General features: G+C 41.0%; 2 protein-coding genes and 1 long non-coding RNA gene across 4 annotated transcripts in view; 2 read left to right on the plus strand and 1 right to left on the minus strand.

Moving 5' to 3' along the window:
* Nucleotides 1–1489: 1489 nt before the first annotated feature.
* Nucleotides 1490–5908, plus strand: LOC132088394 (uncharacterized). Its single transcript, XR_009421941.1, has 3 exons — nt 1490–1605; nt 2770–2859; nt 5885–5908. It is a non-coding gene; the product is annotated as an uncharacterized LOC132088394 (long non-coding RNA).
* LOC130701286 (hemicentin-1-like) overlaps nt 2954–26462 on the minus strand; it is a 36072-nt gene continuing 12563 nt past the window's right edge. Inside the window, exons 2-14 of one of the 2 annotated variants that reach the window (XM_057523246.1) lie at nt 21508–21640; nt 16991–17202; nt 16782–16892; nt 13031–13234; nt 9454–9605; nt 8592–8736; nt 8327–8457; nt 7735–7894; nt 5010–5312; nt 4619–4895; nt 4176–4549; nt 3959–4110; nt 2954–3866 (exon numbers count right to left, since the gene is read on the minus strand). In XM_057523246.1, coding sequence (XP_057379229.1) covers nt 3477–3866; nt 3959–4110; nt 4176–4549; nt 4619–4895; nt 5010–5312; nt 7735–7894; nt 8327–8457; nt 8592–8736; nt 9454–9605; nt 13031–13234; nt 16782–16892; nt 16991–17202; nt 21508–21640 — 2744 coding nt within the window. In that variant the 3' untranslated portion in view covers nt 2954–3476. Of the gene's footprint in view, nt 3867–3958; nt 4111–4175; nt 4550–4618; nt 4896–5009; nt 5313–7734; nt 7895–8326; nt 8458–8591; nt 8737–9453; nt 9606–13030; nt 13235–16781; nt 16893–16990; nt 17203–21507; nt 21644–26462 lie in introns of both variants that reach the window. The other variant, XM_057523245.2, reaches the window with a different exon arrangement.
* Nucleotides 14184–16552, plus strand: LOC130701311 (alpha-(1,3)-fucosyltransferase C-like). Its single transcript, XM_057523283.2, has 4 exons — nt 14184–14395; nt 14484–14693; nt 14759–14887; nt 14954–16552. The coding sequence occupies exons 3-4, from the start codon at nt 14774–14776 to the stop codon at nt 16055–16057; spliced, it is 1218 nt and encodes a 405-aa protein (XP_057379266.1). The 5' UTR covers nt 14184–14395; nt 14484–14693; nt 14759–14773; the 3' UTR covers nt 16058–16552.

Here is a 26462-nt window from a genome sequence, read left to right on the forward strand (position 1 = left end):
GGGGCTTTCCATGAAGACATTGGGTATGGTGTGTGAGGGCATGAAATCAAAGGCCTTGAGTTTGGAAAAGGCTAGAAAGGTTTGGTATTATCTAGTATTATATTCTGTCTGTGTCTATTTTTCAATGTGGATGATTTCCGATATACATCCACGACAAGACGTTAAAACATCTTTTGAATCACAGCTTAGATTATCGTGTTTGAAACATACTAAACAATGCATTTTCAACTCATGTGCAAGTAATAGATTTTAACTTTTAAAGACAAAGCAAAGGAAAACAGTCACATTAAATAACAGCTCGTTATTTCACTATAGCAAAGCATTTACTAACCCACTGTTTATTTTTTCATTCTGATTATTATCCAAAGTTAGCTTTGTCATCAGAATGAGTTCATAGATTGGTTGATTTTTGAAGGATAAGTTTTCTTATGCTTGTTTACTTGGTTTTATCCACAGGTGCACATTGCTGTTGTTAGAAATTTCTAAACTGTCATGTAGAACTTTTTCAATACATTCTAGTACGAAATATTTTGTAATTATTTGTTGAATTAATATTTGGAATGGTTTTATATTTAAAATTTTACCTAGAGTTTCCCCTTTTGCAAAATTTTCTTCCTATGGTTTTCCAGTCTCGGGATATTGGACAGTTTAAGCCCTGTCAAGTAGATTTCCACCCAGTCAACTTGTTAGCATTCCATTTTCTACAACCTAGAAGTTTATGAAGATATTTCCAAATAACATGCTATATTTGATGAAACTTTTAGAAGAAAAAAAGATGGTTACCAACTTTTTCCATGACTGAGCAACAATGTGCATTCTTGACTCACGTTTTAGTGAGTCAAAAATAAATTTCAATTCCCAGGTAACTACGTCTGTGATTAACGACAGCACAAAGCTGATTAGAACTATGTATTTCAAATAGATTTTACAGTATGCCTAATATTTACCTAATGAACATCTCAATATATTACAGCTAACCATTTCAAGCTGTTTCGATTCTTCGACTATTTCGAAGTCCCAGCCACTATCATTGAAAAGAAAATTCCTTTTTACCGTAGTGGCTAGATCTCATTGCTGTTGGCTTACCAGTTTTCTGGATCAGCCATCGTCAAAATCAACCATCTTGCTTCAGAAAGCGAGCAACGTTGGGAATTTGGTTTTTTAAGCTTCTTTATTTATTGAAAAAAAATATATTTGAAAATTCCATTTCTATTCGATGAAATTTTCTGTTGTTTTATTCCTTAGTATTTAAATTCGGCAACCCTTTTTTCCTTTCAGTTAGTTATATCCCATATTTCCCTATTGAATTTAATATAGCCACCAGATGTCCTATGTGCCGCTCAGTAGGGTGCACACGTGTCTCCAGTTCTCAACGTGCTCTGAAATCAGAGTAAAACCCTTTAGTTGTTTGTGACAATTTATTGTTGTAAGAATTGATCTGAATTTTAATTTTTGTGTATGACTTTTTTCCTTCACGGCGGCCATTAGTGTTTCTTCTTGTGGCGAAACTTTAACATTTTTTTGGCCGTGTGAAAAATGTGTTTGAGATTTTGAAGCTCGCCGTTCCATCGAATCAATCACCCCAAAAATCATCTTCTGACCTAGGTAAATACTATTTTTTACTATTTTCATCTCTTCAGGACTGCATCATTGATTTTGCGTCCATTGTCATGTCAGTGCAATCAACAATTGTCTATTTCCATTCCAAGATTTTCTTGTCTGACGATGTTTTGGCGCGTTGCTTTATTCATTTCATCATCCTTTGTGTTTGCCCCTTAGATCGCCATTCTTGACGCGCCATTTTTTTAAATTTTACTTTAACTATTTGCTCTGCAGATAATTCTTGCTTAACACCCATTGCATAAGTTTTACATGATTTGAGTAACTTTAACTCGTTTGATGGACCTTTTTTCCCTTAAAGGAAGAATTGGCCTTGTCTTGATTTAAGTCAGCTCATCACTGACTGATTATTAAGCTTCTGTGTAAATATTAAACTTGGGATTCAGTGACAAAATTGTGTTGCAAAAGTAATCAGCTTAAGTGGAGATGATAGAAAGTGAGGAAAAGCAAGAAAAGAAGCCTGTAATGTATTTCCAAATCGCGGTATGTCCCAAGTTCCCGCCATTTCCTTTGTCTCAATTCGTACGCCCTCTATTGTTTCTTCATTTTGTTAACAAGTAAAGTCCTAGGCAGTATTGTGTGGCTCCTCTGTTTTTGATCACAGATTGCGTGTCCTCTTTTGTATCCGGCTAGCTACGTCAACAATTCCACTTTGTTTACTTTCGACTATTGTCGAGTGTTTCCCTGTGTAATCCAGTTATACGATTCTACGTAGATTGAAAAGAAGAGGAAAGAAGGGGTATGTCATGGCGTCATCCTCCATCAAATGAAATACATACTCTCCTGGTAACTATGGACGGCTGTGTCGGACAGCACTCAAGTGGAATCTCTCAATTCCTGGCCATGTTGAGAGAACATGAATCGTTATACACATTCTAGCCAGCACGTCCTTTGTTTCCACGGCCGTTACTCTTCTATTATTTGTTCTATGTTGAAACAAACTGTCTGTGTTGACGTCAGATCTACCCTGATTTTCCCTTTTTGATTGTTTTATTGGCCATACGTGACCAAACCGATCGTCTAGAGATAAATACCGTCCTTGCTTTTTGAGCCCACCTTAATATATAAATACGCCTTTAATGTTTGATTAGCACTTATGTGATCGATCCAAACTTGATTGAACTGACCATCGAATGATATTTGTTACAGGAATTGATTTTACGGGGAGGACGATCTGCCGTTTGCCCATCGAGAAACTTGTTCTCCATTAAAAGTTTCAATTGGAGATGAACCCTCAAGGTAGGAAACTTCTCAGTTGTCTATTATACATTAGTGGCAGCAGTTGCCATCTGGCAAAGTTCACCAAGGGTTTTCGAGAAAAGGAAAGTGTTCTTTTTGATAGTTGTATTTGGTAAAATTTCCATTCAAACGCGAAGACCAAATGGTTCGTTTTTATTTGTAAAATGTGAAGAAGCGGACAAACGATAAGATCAATTAGCACCACCCTCCGTACTTCTCTGCGTGAATGTATTGATTTTTTTTTATTTTGAAAATCTCTGATTCAGGCGTATGTGAATGTATGTGTGTGTGTGTGTGTGTGTGTGTGTGATATGCCAATCAGGCGAGTAGATTTTCGCTCCATATAACGAATGATCTTCCCTCCTCCCTCTCGGGATGATGGAGTGTGTTCTAACGTATGAGAGGTTGCCTTTTGATTCCAGATATATCCCAAACTCCTTTCATCATTTAGAATCGCTAATGACGGGACGTACTACTACATAATTATAAAATAATGGCATTATTAAATCCATCGCGCTTATGTACATCTCGGATTATTATTTTTTGAGTTAAATGGATGAGTTTTTTTTTCTTTTCATTTTGCTTTTGCTTTTGAAAAAAGAAATTGTTGTCTGCGATTAGACGGCACTTTCCCGCGGATTGACGGCTCGCGGCGAAATGCTGCCAGTGCTGGACATGAGTGGAGTTGAAACTGTGCTCAACTCCTCTTCGATAACGGACACTGTCGCAAGGGGATGATGGTGGTGGTGCATATGATGACGATGGGAATGATGTCGGCCAGGAGAAACGATGACACCTTTTCCACTCGCATGACTACCCACCGTATACGTTCCGGCCACTGTAGTCGTTGGGTAATTGTCGAATTGATGTTTGGATGCATGTGAGGGTGGCAGGTGTGGGAGTTGTCCAGTCCTAGTAAGAGACGAGGTGGCCGAAGCGAAGCCGTCGCTCCGCATCATCGACATCATAGGAACGGTCACGTGGCTCAGCATGACGTCATGCTCAGTCTATCGGCGCGTGGGGAAAAATGTTTTAATTACTCACGTATTGAATTTTTTATTAGCGAACAAGGGCTTTCAATGAGAATGAAAATGTTTACCGAAGCGACGTATCCTAGATGAGATGGGGTATAGGCGGATGAAGTGTAACTTTGATTATTGCTACTCTGCTCTCCGGACGCAGTCGAATAATGAAGATTGATCTGTCCGGCCATGCTTATTGTACTAACTCCGACGTTTCTCGTATTTGAATCTAATACGCCCGTAATGAGAAACATTTGGTTTTAAATATCATTTGAATTTGATTTTCTGTTTTACCATTTTTGTTGGGAACGACGTCAGGGTTATGTTCGTCGTCGTGTTTCTGTTGAAGTAAAGCGTTTCCAACCGAATCTCTTTTGTTATTGGTTAACTGACTGCTGCTGCTAGCAGTGATGCTACCGGACTCTGCATTCAATTGACTTGTGCTTTTGCTTTGTGCTGTATTGACTGAAAGTTTGTTAGCCGAGCCGTTCGGCGTTCCTTCGTCCCTTTCTCTAGTCCTCACGATAAAGACAATAGCGACAGCGACGATAATGAGCGTAGCAACAATACCGATCAGAGCGCCCAGTATCGGTGTCATGTGGAACACAACGGCTTGGGTCGTTGGTCCAACCAATCCAGCGCGACGTTCCACAGCTTGACTGACACTCCTTGTTTAAAAAAAAAGAATCTTGATTTTTTCTTTCTTTCTTGTTTTTAAATCCTGGTTGATGACTTACGTTTCGGCCATGAGGACGACGGACGAACTTCGACCTTTAGCGTTTTCTGCCCAAATGTGCAACTCGTACGACGTGGCCGGCTCTAATGGAAAGACGTTGAAATCGCCAGATTGTACGCCAGTAGCGTTGAACACAACTCTGTTGTGTGCCTTTGCTTGAAGCACTTGCAAGTTGAAAAATTGAGTTAAACCGCCATCGTATCCTGCTAGACAGTTGATTGACAAGCCATTTGATGTGATGTTGTTAACGGTGCAATTGTATGGCGCTGAAGGCTCGCCTATAGATTTCCAACAAAAACCGATAAAAAAATCTCAATCGTAGCGGCGTAGGATGGAGGGAGCGTAGATCGATATCAATCGAATGTAACCGAGAAGTAGAAAACAAAACAAACCTGCTGGTTGGATGTTGAAAACGCAAGGCTCACGTTGTTCGCCGACAGCGTTGCGTGCCCAGCAAAGAAGAGTCCCATAATCCTGCTGTTCGTTTTGGTATATTCGATGTGTGACATTACTCTGCCATCCGGAAGATGAAATGGTGTTGTTGGCTACTTCTGTCACGGCCACCGTCGAGTTGAACATCCAGCGAAAGCTTAGATCAGTGGCTGGGTGGGCGTCCACGGCGCAGCGCACTGTTACCACTTCGTTGCGAGAAGCTCCGTAAGCCGTTTGTTGACCCGGTTGGCAATGCGGCCGAACTGTTTTTATTGTACATGGTAAACAAAAACAAAAAACGGAGGTACGATTATTTATAGATGTTTTTCGACAGATGGCTGACCCTCCTCATATATATGTAAGCAAGGCTTCCTGGCGGAATGATGTAGAAGGGATGTAAAAATGGATGCCAAGTTCTCATCATATAATGGATCTTCCGGGCGAAAGGATGAGAAGGAAAGAACGAGGCTGAGAAGTCAATCCAAGAGAATGTTCAGGGAGCTATTACATGCACGCGTCTACGCTTTGAGTGTACGTCTTTTATCATCGCCCTTTTCTTTTCTTTTTTTTTTTTGTGGGTGGGAAAAAAAGAGGTGGAGACGTCTAAGAAATAGCCCACGTCATTGACACTAGTGTTCACCTTCTGCTGACATGGCCTGCTTGTAATGGAGCGGCGTCTGTACGTGTATACAAGGCGGGGAAAATGTTCTATCAAAAGACTTTTTTTTATTTTTGCAACTGTCCGACATCTGCGCCATCTCTAGTATGCTATTACTGTTGTTCCACGTGACCCTTTGAGGTTCCATTTTTTCTTTTCTTTTTTGTATTTTTCTAGTAGTTAAACGAAAATGAGATTGACCATCCAAAAAGGAAAAACGAAGTAGTATACCCGGCTATATCTTTTGGTTATTCCGCCCAGCGTGTACGTGTTATTCACGCATACAGTAGACGAGCTGCTTCTCTCTTTGTTTGCAGCCGACTTTATTGAATCATCGCGTTGTCTCTTCTCCCTTTATTCTTTTCCTTTTGAGAATCGGATCAATGAAAATAACAAAAAAAAAAAAACTTCCCCCATCTTGGGATTCTCTTTCGCGCTAGGACAAAACGACGAGAGACGGAATTCATTTCTATTGTTTGCCGTGAAATTTTGTTTAGGAAATCGTGCAAGTTTGACTATGATGTTCGCGATTAACATTTTCTAACCTAAAAAAGAAAGGCCATTTTCAATCGCGATTTCAATTTTGCCATTTTTTTCTTCCCACGTTGATGTCGTTGAATGGCAAAATTGACAATTCAATCTTGTGATCTAGCGCAGTTCTCTTACGGTGTGTAATCGGGACGTAATCATCGTCTAACGCTTGGTAGGACGTGGGCAAGTAGTGCGGGGAAGACGTGTGTGTTACATACTCAGCCTAGATTGCGCATTCACATACAATTTTGAGTTCGTATTTTTTTTTTTTTTTCTCTTTCCGCCACGCGTCACATAGTCCGTCACAAAGAAAGGAAGGTCCATCTGAATGGATAAACGAGTACCGAGATTCCTGAAACTCGTCCCCAGTGCACTGAGCACTTGTCCCGCAACTTTATTTTTATTTCTTGATTCTGCTTTTTAATATGTTGCTTTTTTTTTCATTTCGACATTATTTGCTCCAAACTGTTGGTTTTCTATACTACGACTGGCTTGGCTGTCCAGCTAGGGTCTCGAAATAACTTGCATTGCTTTGAATGCATGATTGCCGAATGCTGTGCCGTGTGGGAAAGTTTTAGATTCCGTTTGAATGTTAGTCGATGGTGAAAAACAAGAGGTTTCGTATTTTTTACAAACTGAAGTTAATATCGGAGTTCGCGTACCGTTGGCTAACATTAGATCCTTCAGCCGTTTCACCAACTCGCTAATGGAGCTTGTATGAATGATTTTAGCCATTGTATTATCAACGATAGGATGGAGAGCAATTAAATTTTTAATGCTGGCAATACCTACTGAAAAGTTAACTTTTCTTTGTTCCTCGAACTGCACTGTAAAAATAAAGCCGTCACCACACTTTTCTAATAGGATCGGTTTACCACAGAACGTACTGCCCTCCACGAATTCGGGATTGTCTAATGCTCGCACTTCTTTGCTTGTCACGTCGTCGAGACCTACACCATTTTTATTCCATTTTTTATTTTTCTCACTCTGCTTCGTTGCTAATGGATCGCATAAGTCAGCAAAGCAACATAACGATTTTTATGGTGCCAATGTGCGTTGCGTAGTTGTGCGGACAGCTGACTTTTTTATGCGCACTTTTTGTCGCGTTCTTTTGTTGAAAAACGGGCCTGTTTTATATGAATTTAGATAAAGAAAAAACTTCGATGTTGCTCGTTTGTTTTATCTTCTTTCTCCTTGTTTGACGACAAACAAAACTATCTGTGCATTACTTACGTCACGTACGTACGTACGTACAGTTGCGTGAGTGTTGACTTTTTTCCCCTTGATGGGAGACAAAAAGAAATTGAAATTGATTTTTAAACGAGTAAAACCGTACTCGTACGAATTTCTTGTTGAGCCTCGAGTGTTGACATTACAGTTTATTCTAGGAAGTACTTTAATGTATACATCCTAGAATAAACTTTTTTTGTGCTCGATCTATCACTTTTTTGGGGGGAAGCGTAAGATTAAAGGGATAAAAAAAAATAGGGACTTACATTTGACAGGCAATGCCAAAGCATTGCTCTCGCCCTGTCCCTCGACGTTAGTGGCCAGGCAAGTGTAGATGCCGGCTGTCTGGCGATCGATCCGCTGCAGCACTAGACTCTGGTTGCTCATGATGATCCCGGCGCTGCTGTTCTGCTGCACGGCCCGACCCTGTGTATGATACCGCGTGACAAGTTTCATTAATTGACGAGTCTGTAGTTTTCATCCGACTACACGTCCCGATAGATACGGCAATTAATGTTTAGTAGCTATCGCATCGATTTCATATTTCATTGTAGCAGCCGAGACTTTGGCTAGTGCCCGACGATCGTGTTGTTTTTCTTGTTTTAATCCGCTTGCTGCTGCAGCAAAACTTGTTCATTAGCTTTTCGTCAAAACTCCGTATCTACCAGCTATTTATGCGTTTTGCATTTTGATGTCTGCGCGAGCTTGTGCTCGGTGGCTCGTGACCTTTCAATTTGGCGTCCGTGCCGTTTATTCCGTTTTGGGGGTTTGGTTCGCTGTCTATGCTGGTTGAATTTTCTTGTGGGTTGATAAGTGTATAATAGAAATGGCCAAGTGGTTGGTATCCACTATACTTACGTTGTGCTTCCATGTTACTTTGGTGACCCAAGGGTGTGCCCGGATATTGCACTCCATGTAGACATCGTCGCCTTCTTTGATGGCGGCCATTTGCAGTTTGCTGCCCAGCTCCAAATGGACGACTGGAACGTCTTGGGTTTGATGTTTCATGTAAATGAGAACAGCAAAAAAATGGAAGCCGTTGAAGAAAAGAAAAAAAATGAGGGTATGGGGGGGGGGGACTGAAAAAGAAGGAATTGTTTGAATTGTCTCGTAGGGCATTTACATTGAACGTCGAGTTTCAGAGTGTCCTCCATGACCGAAGCGGGTAGTTCGTGATTCTCAGCACGGCAGGTCAAGTACTGGCCACCATCTTCTGCAATGGCCACAAATGTCAAACTGCTGTAGCTGATGTTGCCGTCCGACGAAGTCTGTATATATTAAACAAGGACAAAATGTCCCGACCCCCCACACAAAAAAAGAAAACATTACATAGGGCAGAGCGTGACTGGCAGATAACAGTTTTCTTTTGGTGACGGAACTCTAGACTTTTCTAGGAATGGTTATTTTTACTATCTTGCCACTTGTGATATTTGGCGACCGTCTCTTGCATTTTGACCATTTTCATTTCTTTTCGTTGCATCATCTACGTACTCGAATTACAAGAATAGGACAAATAAAAGGGTGGGGTAGGGATAGCCACTATAACTGAAGATCTTCCCAGCAGATCGACTCTTGTAGAAATCAATCGGCAAAAAAAAAATAATAAATAGAATGGGTCTATTTCTTGGCCTTTTCTGTGTTTTTCTTTGTTGCGCTTTCACTAGGATAAGAACGTTTGGAATGGCAGGCATTTCCTCCACCCCATTTCAAGTCGATGCATTCTTTTCCGGTTACATCTTTGCAATCACTTTCCCTACTTCCGGGAATGCAAATTTTTGCCCAAATGTTTTTTTTTTTTCTACGTTTTTTTTTTTTTGGTTTTTGTTGAGATGACAGAAGTGAATGGTAAAAGTCAAGAATTCAGAAATGGAAGCGTGCTAATGTAGGAGGGACATTTCTAAAGCAGGAATGTTTAGGGAGTTATGATTGAAATTTGTAAAGATTGATGCACGAACTTGAATGTACATGAACGTAAGATTGCTTACCGTTTCGTGACTGGCCTGGAGACGGGCGCCAGCTTTCCACCAAGAGATGTGCGGCGGCGGACTGGAACCAACAGCTCGACACGTGACCTGTTGTGGTTTATTAGCCGACACTGCCCTGCTCTCCTTTTCGATTTTGACTTCCAACAAGGGCACTAGAAAATAAATTTAATCAATTAATCATTTGTTAGTGAATCAATCAATAAAACAATTGGCAATGTTTTATTGGGTTTTTGTTGATCTTCGGGTTTCTATGACTAACCCTAGAGGCCCATTTGTATAGTAGTCACCTTGCTTGCCCTTCTTGTTATTTGACATTACTTTTCTTTGCATTGTGAACCCTAGCTTTGTCGTACTTTGGTTTAGCATTTTTTCCACTATTTTTCACCAACACTGTTGGTGAACGTGTGTAAGTGGCCAACACTGTTGGTAAAAAATAATGATCTAGTAAGTCACCGACAATGACACATTGAACGTTTCTTGCTGACTCATTTGTCGATGGAGTCTGCAGAATGGAAGTGAACTCTATCTTTACAATTAATTTCGCAATAAGTTGGTTAAATGCATACCTTGAGTTTGACAATATTCTATTTTATTTTTTGCAGTTTGACCTCATCGTGACGCGTCAAAGGAGCTATTCTTGCTGCTGAATCGCCGAGGCATAAGGTAAGGTTATCTTTTCTCTTATTTTCTAGTTGACGTTTGCGTCTTTCTATCTCTGCGTTGCCATGGTGATATGAGAGCAACTAAAAACAGACGTTAAGCGTTCGTCACGTTTTCTCATGTGTTGTCCTAAGCCTATGTCGCGCCGTCCTATCTCTAGAATGCCAGGCCAAGAAGGGCCAAACGGGAAGTTTTTCTTTTTGTAGATTTTTTACTTGTATAAGTCGTAGTTGCGCCGTAGTTATCGTGAGGGTGAAAAGGTGGAAACGATTGCTGTCCGATGCGTCCCAACTTTACCTTGCCACCCCAAAAACTTGAAAGAGGCTAAATGATTATCTCCTTTTCTTTTCATGCCGAAACGAATGTTTTCAAGATTAACTCATAGGCTCGTTCACCTACGAGTCTCCTGAATTATACTCATTTCGATCCATCTCTGCGAACTTAATGTAAAACAAGTCAAGCGTGCAATGATATAGGACGTGGTGTTGACGAGAAACTTCCGTTTTTTTTTAAAATAGAACCTAACGAAGGGGAGACTTTTGGTTTTTCGCGGTTCAATTCCCAAACGTTTTTTTCTTTTCCTTTCCACCCATTGGTGGTACTACGTGTGGCGTCGCTGCGAATGGTGTACTAGGAACACGAACTTCGGCCTCGACTTGGTTCATCGTCGGCTCACTTCAAGCGTGTATTTAATTACCGGGACAGACGGGAAGGGAAAAAAGGGATCAGCAGTCTTCTCGTCGTTTGCGTTCGTGTTTGCCCAAAAAAGAAGCTTGCACAAGATGAGAAAACTGGAACCGTTAACTACCGACCGTTAAAAAAATATATATATATTCTTTCCTTAAACAGATTTCTGTTGATCGATATCGGCTGCTTTTGTTTTTCGCATATTCGAATGTTGGAAAACCTAAATTTGTTTTCCTCCACTTATTGCGCTGCAATAAGAGAGCCCTTTGAAATTGAATCGGTTCCTATTGATGTGGTGTGACGTGACTTGTTTGTGTTTTGTTTTCCATTGTTCTTATTTTGTAAGAATATCAGTATTCTAGCTTTAGAAAAAAAAATAATGTGGAAAGTTTGCGAACTAAACAGTGGCTTTAAAAAAATAGGCATATTGAAGCTTCGGGGCTCGAATAAGATTGGGTCGCATTAGATCCTGGGGGGAGGCAAATTATTTGATGGATACAAAGCAGGAAGGAATGGATAAGCAAAAAAAAAAAATAGAATCCTTTTTTTTTTTTTAAGCCTTTGGTTACGCACGCTTAAAAATACCGCGGCGCGGTTGGAATCTCGCATACGGACGCATTGATGTTTTTCCTTTCCTCCACTATGCGCTGTTTTTCTGGTGAGACGTCTTGTTTCGTTTTCTTTTAAAAAAGAAAAAGGCGAGAAGACGAGAGAAGACTTGGTGATGAAAGAAGTTCATTTGCTGGTGTCATTGACGTGCCATCGTAGCGCAGCAGTACAGACCGTGACTTGTGGTGGATTCACGTATCCCTTTTGTGCTGTAGATTCACATCATCCGCCCCATTCGCGTCGCAATTATTATTTCGAGTGGTTTCATTGTGTCCTGTCGGGATTACGCTTCTACTTTGATAGTTGAACAATCTAAATGATGCGCTCCGTCTCAAAAACGATCGTTACATAACGCGAAACGCTTTGACTTGTCGATTAAAACTGCAACTTTTTATTTTCTTATCTGACATTGTTTTTGATTTTAAAATTCATTTTTATCTGGTAAATTGGGATTTTATTTTCGAAAAGGTCACATAACAAGTGAGTGGCTACTAACTAGTTACTAGGGGTTCTCCTTTTTCTCTTTCAAGTATGTTGCAATACCGTAATTACGTTTTACCCATTGGCCTCTTGCGTCATAGCATCAAATACTTATACCTTTGAAATGAAAACAAATTTCGCTACTGATCCTTCTATAGTATGCAGGAGACGCAACTGAGCTTGGGCCTAAATGCATTACATAACGTCCATACATAACTAGAACTCGTGAGTCGGAATACGTTGTGCAAAATTGATCACGAGATTCATCCACTGTTTTTTTCCTTGACCGGATCCCTCTGTTGGCCAACAAATTGTTCTGTACGTTGCTCAGCTCTTTTGCTAAGTCGCCGGATGAAACAGCATGTCGCAAATCGAAACCAAACATGCAATTTTTTCCATGTAGACTTGATCTCTTTTTCTTTCGACGATCGATGTGCTTGCCAGTAGCGATTGCGTACCTAACACAAACAAGCCTCTTGATATCCAACCTTTTTCAGCTGTTTTGCGTTGGTCGGCGTGCTGCGTTCGTGTGCAGATGTGATCGACAGCTTTTCCTCCTTCTCTTGACGTCGTTCATGGAAACGGCGGTTTTCATTCTCGCGCTCGGCTTCGAGATCGCGATGTGTGGAATAACTTACGGAACGAGACAACTCAATTTTTGGTTGGCTTAAAAGTTTTGTTTTGATGTTAGGATATCCCCTCCCCGCCTACTCTTATACATAGTGGCATGGTAGACGATGTTTACTAATCAACTTGTAAACAAACAAGACTGGGAATTGAATTTTGCGGGTACGTGCTGAGACTTCAACTTTTATTCGACTATGCGCGGCCTCAAACTCTGTGTGTTTCTACTTTGTTGTTGTAGCTCTACGTCATCTTGCCCTTTTGTTTTCTCGTTTTCGTTTCACAGTCAAACGGCTCAACTTTGACGTGAATGCCTTGCACAGAAAAAAAAAAAAAAGAATGGATTTTGATTGAAAGTTGCATCGTTTGTCGTCGCCCGATGCTGACTTGCTTTTTTATCGATTACGCTGGTGCCGTTTATGCCCCAGATAGGGTACAACATATGCGTGCAGGATTTCAAAAAAAGAGAGGAATTGCTGCAAAGTTTTGAGGGTATAAATAGAAAAGAAATTCTTACGTCGCATAAGGATGGTGACGGCTGAAACGAGCGGCGGTAGGATGCGGCTGTTGGAAGCGGCGCAAGAATAGCGGACGTGATGGTTTGCCCGGCTCAATTCTGCGATGTGTAGCACATTACGAATTTGCTTGTTGGGCAGATATTCCAGCAGGCCTTCGACGGCCCGTCCATCTTCGTACCAGATAACGCGGGGTACAGGTTGACCTGCAGAAGAAAGATAACAGAGATGCGGATAATAAATACTGGGGAATGTGCAATTTGAGTAAAAGTAACATCATTCATTAGAAAAGTATGAAAACATGGAATTGAATTAGCTTGAAGATTAATGGATTTCGCTAGTTTTCCTCGGAATTATTATCCGCATCTGTCCGTAGTTTGAAATGGGGATTGCGCCAACCGCACGGATCCATTATCGTCTCAATTACAAAGGCATCAGTGCACGAGCCAAAATACACACCAGCGTACACACCACATACTTACAGTGGCCCTCTGGAGGACTGTATGTATCTAGGAAACGGCGGACGTCATCCAATCCGCTCGGAGAAAAAAAAACGTAGTGAAGGCCCCATTCTTAAAAAAAATATGTATTTTTGTAAGGTTCCTTTCTTTTATTACTGTTTATTGCAGCACTGTACAGTTGGTGATCCCATTTTCGCCGCCATTTTGCTTTCTTTGACTACACCTATCGGTTCGTCTAACTTCATTTAGGAAATGCACGAAAGCGCACGGGAGGGGGGCGTCGGTGGGACATGAACAAATCTTCATCACTAGTCGAGCGCATGTATTTAGGCCTGTATTCAGACGAGCAAACGATTATTGACTCCCTCTTTCCCTTTCTGTTTTTTATTGATGTTTATTTCGTATGAAAGATAGCGCGTCTACGAAATTCTATCAAATCTGCCGCAACGTGAAAATGTAATTGATGTCTTTTTCCTTATTCTTCTCTTGGCGTTCTGTTTTCTGAATGAATGAGTCACGTCGAAATTATCTAAAGGGCACACAGTTCTTTATCTTGCACATATTTTCACGTTGATTGATAGGTGTGACGTTAACACAGCCGATAAGGAACGTGATAAGAAAAGATAGTCGTGATTTGGACAAGACGTGGTTAGTCACACCGGTCACTTTTGTTTCAACGTCTCTGGACGTCTGAAAAGAGAGTTTTCATATTGGATTTGTGTTTATTGCTTTTGCCTTCACGATTAAATGTCAGCTGCCATTAGGGATCATTACGTGTACTCTATCAAGCTGACATGGTAATCTTTTACGAATGGCCGTGCCGTTTCTAATTTCGCTAACCTACCTCTTAACTGAGTAACGCATTTCGTGCGTATTAGTGCCACTCCACGAGAATTCCCGTTACTGGTAAAGGCATCGTTAAAAGGACATCTGATCGTCGACGTTGTACTGACCGTTTTCATTGAATTTCTTTTACTTTTTTTTTATTGTTTAGTTTTGTCTTAAATGGGAAGTTAACCAAATTCGTAAGAAACCGAGACGATATTTTCTGCTGCCGCGATCTCAAGTGTTTCCGACTGATTGTCTCTGTGACAATTAACGTTTCACTGCCTGTTTAAAAGCAACTCTTACCGCCCTCTTTCTCTAGACGATCTCTCATTTGATCGTAACTGACTCTTTTACGCAAAAGGACGAGGCCACTAAGGTATTCATGCATTCTGCGGAGTAAAAATTGTTTATTTTGTTGACACACTCTTGTTTTGACTAAAGGATTTGGTTGTCATCATGATAGACTTCAGGAAATATGTAGCTATACTTCTAGGAGTCGCTTTCTTCAGCATTTCTATGCTGTACTATTTCCCTCGCCAATTTCACGTAGTTTACAATCAAGCGGTGAAAGTAAAAACAAACGAATTATATTTTTTTTTTTTTAAGAGCTTTCATTTTAAATCTTTTAAAATCAAGGACGACTCGTCTCCGTCCATCGCCCCCGACATGGACTCGGAAACACACGATCTGATTGACTTCGGGAATTTCGATAATAAGTCAAAGACGATCTTATTCTGGACGACTTTTTACGGTGCAAACGTCTGGAGTAAAATACGAATGGATTTGAATGAAAGCTGTCCGGACAGCAATTGCCGAGTGACAACGGATCGACGCTTGCTGAACGAAAGCGACGCTCTTATTTTTCATTTTTGGCACGATGAATTAGATAGTCTACCGTCGTTTCGCAGGCCCGATCAACGCTATGTCTATTTGAATTTCGAATCGGGCCTTCGCAGTCGGGATTATTTTCCGTGGAAAAAAATTCCGCCTAACTTTTTTAATTGGACGGCCACTTATCGACTGGACTCTGATTTCTTTGGCAACATGTTTTACGGCTTTCGGTTTGAAAACAAAAGTTCAGTTGCAATGAGGCCAAACAATTTGACGAACCACTACGGCCTTAACATTACGTCCAAAACGAAAATGGCCGCTTGGTTTGTGAGCAATTGCCAAACGTCAATCAATCGCGAAGGTTACGTGCGTGAACTTTCACGTCACATTCAAGTGGACGTGTTTGGCAAGTGTCTGGAGAATCACAAATCTTGTCCCATACCGAGGAACCCTCAGAACCAGCCGCTGTATTACGAAAAAACGGATTGCGAGGGGATGCTCGAACGAGATTACCTGTTCTACCTGAGTTTTGAAAACTCATTTTGCCCTGATTATGCCTCTGAAAAGTTCTTTCGAGCCTTTCAATCGGGTATCGTGCCGGTTGTTTTTGGCGGAGCCAATTATTCGTTACTGGCTCCGCCGCATTCTTACATCAACGCGCGCGATTTTCAAACGCCTCAATTGCTGGCGGAATATTTAGTCAAATTGAGTCTGAATCTTGATCTTTATTCGCGCTTCTTTGATTGGAGGGGGGAATTCGATTTAAAGCGCGATTCCGGCTGGTGTAACTTGTGCAAAATGCTCAACGATCCGCACGCGGAAGCGAAAAGTTATCCAGTCATCGAGACGTGGTTTTTCGATAAATACCCGTGTGAAAATTACCGTTGGACGAACCCAACAACCAATTAGTTGTTCTTGTTCCGCCGCTTTCCGCTCGCGTTTTGCCATCAAATCATTTTTCTTTTTAAGTATCGATTGATTACACCCACTTTATTTTGTTTTTATTGGTTGGTTATTTACCGATGACGTCAAAATACTAATCGTAAAAAAAAATCGCTTTGCTCTTGTCGCCAATTGCATCGTTAAAGTTTAGGTTTACACCTTTGGTGCTAGCACGAATCGCTCGTTAAACGTTAACGTTCCCTGACTCTCTGTTGACCATTTTTCAATACGATCACATGTCGTCCACTTGTAATGTTCATGTTACGCCAATTCTCCACAGTTTTGTACTTGGGAAAAATCAATGTCGATGTCCAGTTAAATTTTGGTATGCAAAAAAAAAAAAAAAAAAAAAATGTTATGTTGCTCAAACGAAAATGTATTGAGCTGCGTTTGAAGCTGCCCGGCTTTTCGGTCGTTCACCGCTACTACCGCAATAAATATTTCAACGGGATAGAATTACGTCATCGTCTAAGTCGATTGCACCGACGTGTGCTTTAACAATTGTTTTTTTTTTTTTTTTACCCATTTGGGGAAGAAGGGTTATGACTTCATCTTGGACTTGGTCGTGCGGAAGCCATTCGCGCCAACCACCGTCCAAAATGAAGGGCTCAAAACATCGTGATTTTCACGGGGTAGTTTCAGTAACCAATTAAATGAGGTGGCCGCGAGTGATTGGGGCCTGACTATTTACCTTGCGTGACGGTACAGATGAGGGTGAGCGGAGTCCCGCGATCGTAGAGCCCGCTGACGTTCCTCATCTCAATCCCTTTTGAATCCGTAATGACTGGCTTGGAGGCTGGCGCTGTTTTTTTTTTGTTTTTTTTCGCCCACAAAAAAAAAAAAACAATCATAATTTTAATGACATCCAAAAATAAATCAGGGGGCCTGTGCTTTTTATACTTATGACGGCCAGGTGAATGCGGTAGTGTCTAGTCGGTGATTTCTTAAAGTCGACCCGGCATTTGTAGATGCCTTCGTCCTCGCGGAGCACCGGCTCCAGAACGAGGCGCACTTTATCGCTGTTGGCTTTGAGATGGGCACGGCCGTAGAGCATCATCTTGTCGTCCGACCAGTGCTGGGCGTCTTTCATGTATTTGCCCCTGGCGTCCACACTATTCCAGGAAGAAGAAGAAAACCAAAAAAAAAAAAAAAAAAAAAGAGAGATGTTAGTGAATGCACGGTAGTACTTATCTAATTTTCTCGAGATGATCGTTGATGCGATTGCCCCACGCATATCCATTCGTGTACAAATCAATTTGGTTACAATAGGCTCGTGCGTCATATGTACCATGGACGGCGGGTCGACCACATGTGGGCAGTTTTTTCCCGTTTTTTCTTTTTTTTTTTTTTTATTTATTTCTTGTAGTTGATTATCACTGACGCCCACCCAGATGTTTTTCGATCAATGTTCGAGAAAATAAAAAGCTTTATCCGTTTCTCGACGTTCCACTAGGCCAACATCGTTAGTTTCCTGTTTTTGTCCCGTTTCCGATAAGAAGAGGATATTTCTCTTTCTGCGTGATTGGCAAGAAAAATTGGATGGTGTCAGTGAGAGAGAGCGTCATCGATCCAATGTGTACAGCTGCGCCATCAGGTTAGCAACGTCATCTTGGCTCAGGAAAAAGAAAATCGATTGAAAGAATGGCCTGGACTGCGGGATATAGAGTGGGGGGAGTGGCGGGGTGAGAGAATGTGTGAAGGAAGATATACGTGTTTTCACTTCGTCAATAAACGCGAAATGCACGTTGCAATTCACCTCGTCGCTCCTAGGTATCAACCCGTGTCTAAAACATAGTCTTATGTATTATTACTTTCCCATGAAGGGTTTTGCGTTCGTTTGTCCTGCGCACATTTTGTCCCTCCTCGTCCGTTTTCACGATTGAATGCCATATTCTGCGCCAGACCACAAATCCATTAACGCCTTTGCTTTTATTTTTTGCTTGTCTTCAACAAACTTATTATTCATTTGCCAGCGGCGCTCATGGGGACTGTGCTACATCACCTGTGATGCGTCCCCGCTGTCGAGTTTTTTTTTTTTACACATTCGTAAAGCGTCAAGTTTGGAATTTATCTGCGTGCCATGTCTTATCGAACCGACTGTCGTCTTACGTTTTGCACCGAAATTTGTCATCAAGATGGATTGAATTACGGTTGATTATATAGGCCGTTATGGTGTTTCATTCGCCTTTATTTTGTTGTTTGCAGAAAAACAAAAACAAAATGAAGACGAAGAATTGCGTATCGTCAGTTATTTCCAGTCTAGTGTAAAACTATGTGGTAATAGGCAACCGTATTTAAGTCTATTGCTTTTTATTTCCGGTGGGAAGGAAGATCGCCTTGGCATTGGATTCCCGTCTGCAACTGATCTTCCTTAGAAATAGGGCGAATTCGTGCGGGCGCGAGGTTGGCATTCGTTCCAGCAGAAGAGGGAGCCTTTCATCCGTCGCAAAAAAAAAAAAAAAAAAAATTGCAAAAAGCTTCCATTATCTGATACGGATCAGTTGTTGCCGTGAGGTTAAACGGTGCCAGGTTTCCGTGTATAGCCCCGCGTATTCGCCATCTCCTTAAAGTCCTTCGTGAAATTTCTAGCTAAACCATCATCTGTTTACAGTTAGTTAATCAACTCTTACATTTTATGGCATTGAATTTTTTTTTTCCTACTCCTCCCTCCTCCTCCCCCTTTTTTTTTAAGTGAGAAAGGATGTGTAGCTTTGTCAGAAAGATTTTGAGCATTTTGCAAACATCCGGATCGAATCAAAGCTTATGCTGCCTTGATCTTTGTGTATGCATCCGCATCAATATCTGGACTGTACGTGCAAACAAGATGGCACATACGTTGGGGGCGGGAGGCTTCTTTGCCCATTTGAATAATCATGTTGTCAACTTGTCGTGTGTGTTGGATACAAAGTGCTCACGAAATCTCTTCATATATACATATACATCTCTACTACCCCCTCTCCCGGTCGTTCGGCAACGTTGCTTGCCGTCTGTAGGTCTTTTGCATTCGTATGGTGGCGAGAACGGGGAAATCGTGCGTCTTACAAAAAAAAAAAAAGGGGTGGCTTCTAAAATGCGATTTTAAAAATAACAAAGTAAAGAATTTGCAAAAATAAAAATGTTCGTTGCCATTTGCGTTACTGTCTTACGTGCCGGAAGTAAAAAGGATACAACAATAAAAAAAAAAAAGGGAATGCCTTAAGATGAAGAAGAGCATGGGAAAGGGGGGGCTTTTCTATAATAAAAGTTCTGTGTGCGGCAAATGTCCAAGAGTTCCGACTCTACACACACACACACACAAAGAGCTGTCCGGAATATATCTTCATTTCGATAATGGACCGTGGCAACTTGGAGGGAAAAAAAAATACCCCACTGTATACTGGCACACACAAGTCTAGACTAGAGCCCCAGCAGGCAATATTTATCTAAAGAGAAAAATGATGATCTTTGTGGCTTGTTCGTGCTTCTTTTTTTTTTTCCGTGAAAGAGGAGAGAGGGAGCGCTTTGACGTAATATATTTACCATGCCTGCGTATGCACGCAGTGAAATGGTGAAACAGTATCTTGCGGCGTATTTATGATAAGGAGATTTTTCGTTCCCCTATTATCAAAACATCGATGACTAAAAACATTGTGTTAAGGCCCTGTACTCGCTACAATGTCTGTACATTGTCAACGACAACGTGAATTTGGGTCTTTTTTTTTTTTTTTTTCTTTATTGCACTCGTGTTTTCTTGTTTTGTAGTACCACGTTCGGGTATTGTATTGACTTGAAAAGAAATCTCTGTTTCAAAGAATATATAGGCTGACTTGTATATGTACTTTAACAAGGTTAAGAATTGCCTTGTCTGCCTTCCTTTTTCTTTCTTGTTTTTGATCCTCCCCAAGCTTTCAGATCTCTCCTTCCTTTTCCTTTGTGTTTTGTCGACCTATAAGTGAAGAGACTGCACGAAAATCTCTTCGATTTATTGTTGCCCGTTTGTTTTTTTATTTGTTTTGTTTGAGTTTCGTCTTTTCTCGTGTCGGCATATGTGCGTCTTTTTTCTTGGTTTCTTTTGTTTACCTCGTCTGCCGAAGAAGAGCGAGTCGATATAATTTGGTACTCTAATCATTATTCTTCAGCTTTCTTTTTTTGTGTTTTTTTTTTTCGCTTGGCTCTTGATTTGATATTTGGACTCATCCGCGTTAGCAATGATTGCAGCTCGATACAAACTAGGGCAAAGACACAATTCGCCATTTCTTGTGTGTCCACTCCTTTTGTGTTTGTTTAAACGAAGGATCGGTGCCGTTGAACAAGGTTCATCCATCAGATTTCTCTCCTCCCCCTCCTTTTTTTTTCGGGCGTGAAAAAGGGGACGATGTACTTAAAAGAGCGGAATCAACTGTGACGGTAGCTCTGAAAACAGTGGGACGTTGACTAATGGATCATTAGATCTCTAGGCGATCGGTCACGATGGCAAGATGGCCGATTTCCTTAATTTGCTATTTGTCTCTTTCAATTCTTTTGTTTGCACTCCAATTTGGCTTCTAATCAGTCGCCGGAGTTCCACGTCTTTTGTGTGTTGTTACATCTCCTTTTTTGAGGGGGGGGGGGGGGCAGACGTAAAATATGACAGTATAAATAACGAAAGCAGCAGACTACGCTCTATCAAAGTAGTAGGGATACTGAAAATGGCCTCTAATCACGATTGTTGTTCTCTTGTTGGCTAGCAGATGAATGAAAATGCGCCGTGCTAGTCATCCGGTCGTTGCGCGTCATCATCGTCGAGGGTCCTAATTAGCCGACCATCAACTCAAGGAGATACACTTTGATGGCTCGGCTTGTTACGTACTTGACCTCGAACTCTCGTTTCTTTCTTTCATCAAAACAAACGTTGTTTGGAGCTGATGCGTCCCCGAAAATATTTTCTTTCGAACGAGTCAAAGCGGACGACCCCACAACTGAAATTTGTCTGATATCGTTCGTGTTGTCGTGCCCTTGTTTACTTTATTATCATCACAATTTTCGGAGGAGGACCCTGCGCGTTCCTCGCTGCACGGGAATTGTGTTCTATGTGCCTACGCGTATACATTTATTCAAATCCGCTGGGTTCGTTTGGGCTAAATGATAAAGACACACGCAATGTTTGAGAAAGTTAAACGACATATAATAACCCACGTCATCCTTGTCGCCATCGTTGCGTTCATGACTGACTTTTTTCTTGTTTCTTTCGCCCCGTCGCGCGCGCCCAATTATCATAATAGAGTCGTAGAATGCAGTTTTCGAGAAGATTTTCTCTTTTTTCTTAAGGGGGAGATAACACGAAATGCAACTTCATTTTAAGTTTTTCTGGTTTTTTTTTTTATGCCGTATGAGGCGCTTCTTGGATCGTTTCATAAATGTACATTTTTTTTTTGGAAGGGGGGGGGGGGGGTGCTTACCTGTAAAACGGCATCGTTTCTCCGTCTTTGTACCACAGGACGAGCAGGACGTAGTCACCAGGCACGGACGATTTCAGGTCGCAGGTTAACTCGGCCGTGTTTCCAATAATCACCTCCGAGTAGATGAGTGGAACTACTTTTGAGGGAAACAAAAAGAAAACATTATAAATTTACTGCCTAGAAATAGAACGTCAAGAGCAATCGTAAAGTAAAATTTCATCAAGTTTTCAAAGTTTGGGCTATAAACAAGAAAAAAGAAAAGTCCCCCTTCGAATCCGAGAATGCGGGGATGGTGGGAGAAAGTTATCGGTTACGCAGAGGCCTTTTTTTTTTTTTTTCGCCTAAATTTTAAAAGTTCATCTGGGCTTCTTGGAGTTCTTATTCATTCCCTGCTAGATTCACTGCCTATTGTTTGAGTTAGAAAAAGAAACGTGATCAGATTTTTTTTTCTTCTTCATTTTGCAGTAGTAGAATGAGCACATAGAAATAGAAAGAGTTGCAATCATAATTCTCAACAAAGTTCCAGCAAGCCTTCATACTGTTTTTTTTTTCTCGTGTTTTTACTTAAATGTTTATTCTGTTGCTGTGTGTTTTACTTGGATATTAATCATGAACGAAAAATGTCACGCATCCATTTTGAACTACAAACTCCTTCGCTAGAAAAAAAAAAGGCATTTTTTTAAAACGTATATTTTCGTTCGTGAGCGACGTGTACACACACCAACGTGAGAAGCTGTTTATAAAGCCAGTAAGTAATCTCGTTCCCCAACTGCTTGCAAATTCCGTGACATTCAAATGAGAGTGAATTCTTTATCATTTTTTTTTATTCCGTTGAACGCGGGACTAATGATCTCAGCCAGAAAGAATGCCCCCCCCCCGTTTTTTTTTTTTTAATTATTATTTTCTAATACAAAGATGAATCATCGGGCTCGTATTTGCCGGTTCCAACCAAAAGACTGGCGAGAGACGAAAACCAGTGAAATGAGACAAAATTTATTGATTACGCACGTGATAGAGTTTGGGGTACGGCCGTCTGTTTGTTTTTCCCTTTCGTTCGTTTCGAAAAAGACCCTCGTTTTTCTTTTGCTCATTTTGTTTGCACACGTCAACGGTTTTGTTTGAATTCGAGAATCCCCTGTTTTATTGCAACTTTAAATAGCAAGGATATGGCGTCTGCTTCGATTCCTAAAGCTGTGTCTGGTCGCGAAGAATTTTTTCTTGGCGACGTTCGAAAAGAAAAAGATGAAGCAAAAGATAAATAACAAGTACTTCTTTTGAAGCAGAAACGCGTATTGGATGTTTAGCTCTTTTTTTTTTTTTTTTTTGCGAAAATTCTTGTAAGTTAAGCCTTCGCCGAAAAAGTTCGTATGATATGATTTTTTTTTTTTCCCTTGACCTGGTTTTTCCAGCCACGAAGAATTTCCCGTTTTTTTTTTCCCCTCGAAAAATCGAGAAGAGGAAATATCTAAGAAATCCTATCTAGTAGGTTTTTGTGGCTCGTGGATCACAAATCGGATGATAAAGTGGAAAGTGACGGAGTGGAAAGTTCTTAAGCGATCGAGCAACGTGAATGCGACCATATCCTAAACGTCGAAATTGACAACAGGAAGAAAAAAAAAAAATGTGCATCAAACAACGATTAACAGACCCCACCTTTTTTTTTTTTTCAAACTGATTTGCCCACAATCTACGTGCCCGAAACGAGCAGCCTTTGGCGTTCCCGTAGATTGAATATCGATTTTCTGCCTATCCACCTTACATCCGAAAATCCTTTAATACGAATCGCTGTCTTAAAATAAAAACAGACGTTCATTTTACGTACACGAAAAACGGTTTATTAAAGGCTTTCACGTTCGTGCCCGTCTGCCGTTCGTTTTGCCCGTGTACTAATTATTGCTAGTGGCTTCTATGGAAGGATAGTTCATTACTGTTACATGGCTGGTTGTAACAGCGTGACGTCCGTTGCTCCATCAGCTAAACAAAAAATTTGTTCAGTTTGTGAACAATTTTTTTTTTTTTTTTTTCTGGAAGTTTTTTTTTTTTTTTATTCCGCTAGCCTTTTTTTTCTTTGTGCAGACTTTGATGTTTACCCACTTGCGCTGCGAGGACGAGCATAGTAACTGTAAACTGCGGACTGCGCTTCATCGTCAATTTATCAGGCCAAGAGAAATGGATGGATGGATCAGATAGGAAATACGAGGCAATACGTATACATGCCCCGTTCCACGATGTTTCTAGATCGATGGAGCCCCATATTGCTGCTAGGTATAGGGGGGAGCGAGAAGGGGGGGACGTTCGGTGGATTTCGTTCACGTCGGGTTGTGGAGATCTTACACGACGTATGCTAGGCTTGTTACAGATATTTCTGTTCGTGCACGGAGCAGGGCGCAGATTACGAGTCGACCAATAGCAGCCGACCTAATCAGATACGGACACAGCCAGGTGTACAATCTCGTCCCGTGCAATTGTGTGTATGACCTCTTGGAATTTCCTGGCCGTAAAAAAAAGAGAGCGAACACTTGGCGAGTGCCACTTTATTTTGAATTGGGTGTCAAGTCAAGGCGTTTTTTTTTTTTTTTTTTTTTTTTGTTGGTTTATATGTCTGGAACGTTTTCTTTTTCTCATTTCGGGAGGGGGAGGCGTGACGAATTGAAATTTTCACATTCTACGAGGTTCGGGAGAACTCCATCCCGAGTAGCCGTAGCAACCCGTATAATAAAGTTGAATACCAACAAAACAATCCGCTGGAACTCTTTGTTCGACAAAAGTTTTCTATTTGGAGAAAATCAGTCCCACTGTTTCCCTTTTCATCGGAAAAAATAAAAACGAACCGAGCCGATTCAGGAACTTCCCGCGTTTGAAACGCTCGAAATTTCAGTTCGTTTTTATCTATTTTCTGTTTTTATGCGTGCTTTATGCAAAACTCGCTCAAGACCCTTTTTCTTTCTTTTTTTTTCTTGAGTGGGGAGAGAAATTCATATGCATCTGTTATGGGATACTATAGCTGCTTCTCTTTATTACTTGGTAGCTACATAACCGTAAAGGTGCTGTTATCTTTCACATACTGCCGTGCGTCTATCTTTGCATTATTCAATTACGTTCAAGAGCGTGAAGCTGTAGGCCAATGGTGTAGATACACGCCCCTGACTGCATTAACGAGGCTCCGAACGATCGTGCATTCCTCGATGTAGAGGGAAAAATTTTTTTTTTTTTTTTTTTTCGTTTTGTTGATGTCAGACGGACCCACTACTGGGAAATGTAAAAAAAAAAAAAAAAAAATGCTTATTTTCTCATTCTATTTAATTTTTTCCTGCGCGTTTAGAATGTACGTTTTCTATATAATGTAAGGATAAAGTAAACATCGTAGGACGTTTCATATCCTTTCGGCCTTCGTCATTGATATTTTCAACTCTTATTCCTTCCCATTTTTTTTCCCTTGTTTTCGGGGGGGTTTTTTTCCCCCTTTTTGTATACATGTATAAATGTTAATCCGATTTGAAATTCTAATTTGAAATTGGAAATTTTCGGTCGACTTCCCGATCGTTTCGATTTTTCTGATGTTGAACGAAAGAAATTTAAATGGATGGGGTTTAAATCTTCCTGGGGTATCCGTTCCGCTCTCACGCCACGCCAGTTCTCAGGTGTCTAGCAGGATCCCTCCAACATATTTTCGATACGAAGGGATCTATCGCTTTACAGTCTCACTCGTTGTGTAAGCCTATCTTCTTTTCGAAAACGGACAAAGGCCGGGGGAATAAAAAAAAAAAATTAAAATTAATAATTGGGCCGACATGGAAATCGACAGGTCTTGCCTAACTAACTCGCCTCACTACGTTCGATAACATCCAATTTGACACAGAAAAACAACAGGGTGCACATGTCACGGCGAACGTTATTGCAACGTGATCTGTTTGTGTTGTTTGCCGGTGTTATTGTCGTCTGTTGATGATCGAATTACCTTATTAGTTGGCCCATTTTTTTTTTTTTTTTTTTTTTTTGCGAGATGGATGACTCGTGTTTTCCCCCCCTTTTCCGTGGCAATTCGTTGTTGCATAGCGCGACATGTGAAACGTAACGAATGCGTTGGAATACAGCGTACGTCATTGCTAATGAGAAGCGAAAAGTTTTTGCGAGAGAGTGGGTGTGTAATCAACTTCTCGTTTGACAGCTTTTCACGCTGCAGTGTCAGGAACGGAACGCAAATCTCAGCAGTTTTGGTTTGACGGGTCAAATTGGCCAAGCCATTGCGCCATCAGCAGATGTTATCCTATTCCTTTCTTCATTTTTTTAACGCGTCTTTGTCGTTCAGATTCCTGAACGATCAAGCACGAACCAATTCTACTACGGTGCGATAGTAAAAAGGGAGGCCACAGCGTCTCGCCAAGCGGAGCGTCAGGCCTCATAAATCTCTCGATGCGTATAGAAAGCGAGTTATTGATAAAGGGTCCATTTTGTGCGCGCTCTGCTTAACGGCCAATCTTCCCTTCCTTTTTTTTTTTTTTTTTTTTTTTTTTTTTTGTGAAGAAAATATTCGCTTGCTTCCATTACGTCTCAATGTGGACATTACACAGAACGAGGAACCCAATTACTCCCGTCCCAGGTTATGATGTAGCTTTCAAATCATGGGGCCATATTGGCAGGTCAATGCGAAGCGCGGAGAAATAAATAAAAAAACTGGGATGGCTGTGCTTTTTTCCTCGCCCCTTTGTACGCGCCAAATATTATCCAGCTCATTTTCTACATCGATTATCTCGAATGATTGATTGCGTTTTGGTTGGGGGATGAATAGCCCATTCGCATTGGTCTATTTCGCCAGAAAGATTTTGCCCTAATCGGTTGGTACAAGTTTGCAGATGCGAATTCAGTGGCATTGAATGTGGGAAAACGAGTATGTGGTCTTCCATCGACTAATCCGGCCGTCCCTGATCGTACTGTAGGCGTTGCAAAACGAATTG

Source organism: Daphnia carinata, chromosome 10 (assembly GCF_022539665.2).
Source record: "Daphnia carinata strain CSIRO-1 chromosome 10, CSIRO_AGI_Dcar_HiC_V3, whole genome shotgun sequence".
Lineage (NCBI taxonomy): Eukaryota > Metazoa > Arthropoda > Branchiopoda > Diplostraca > Daphniidae > Daphnia > Daphnia carinata.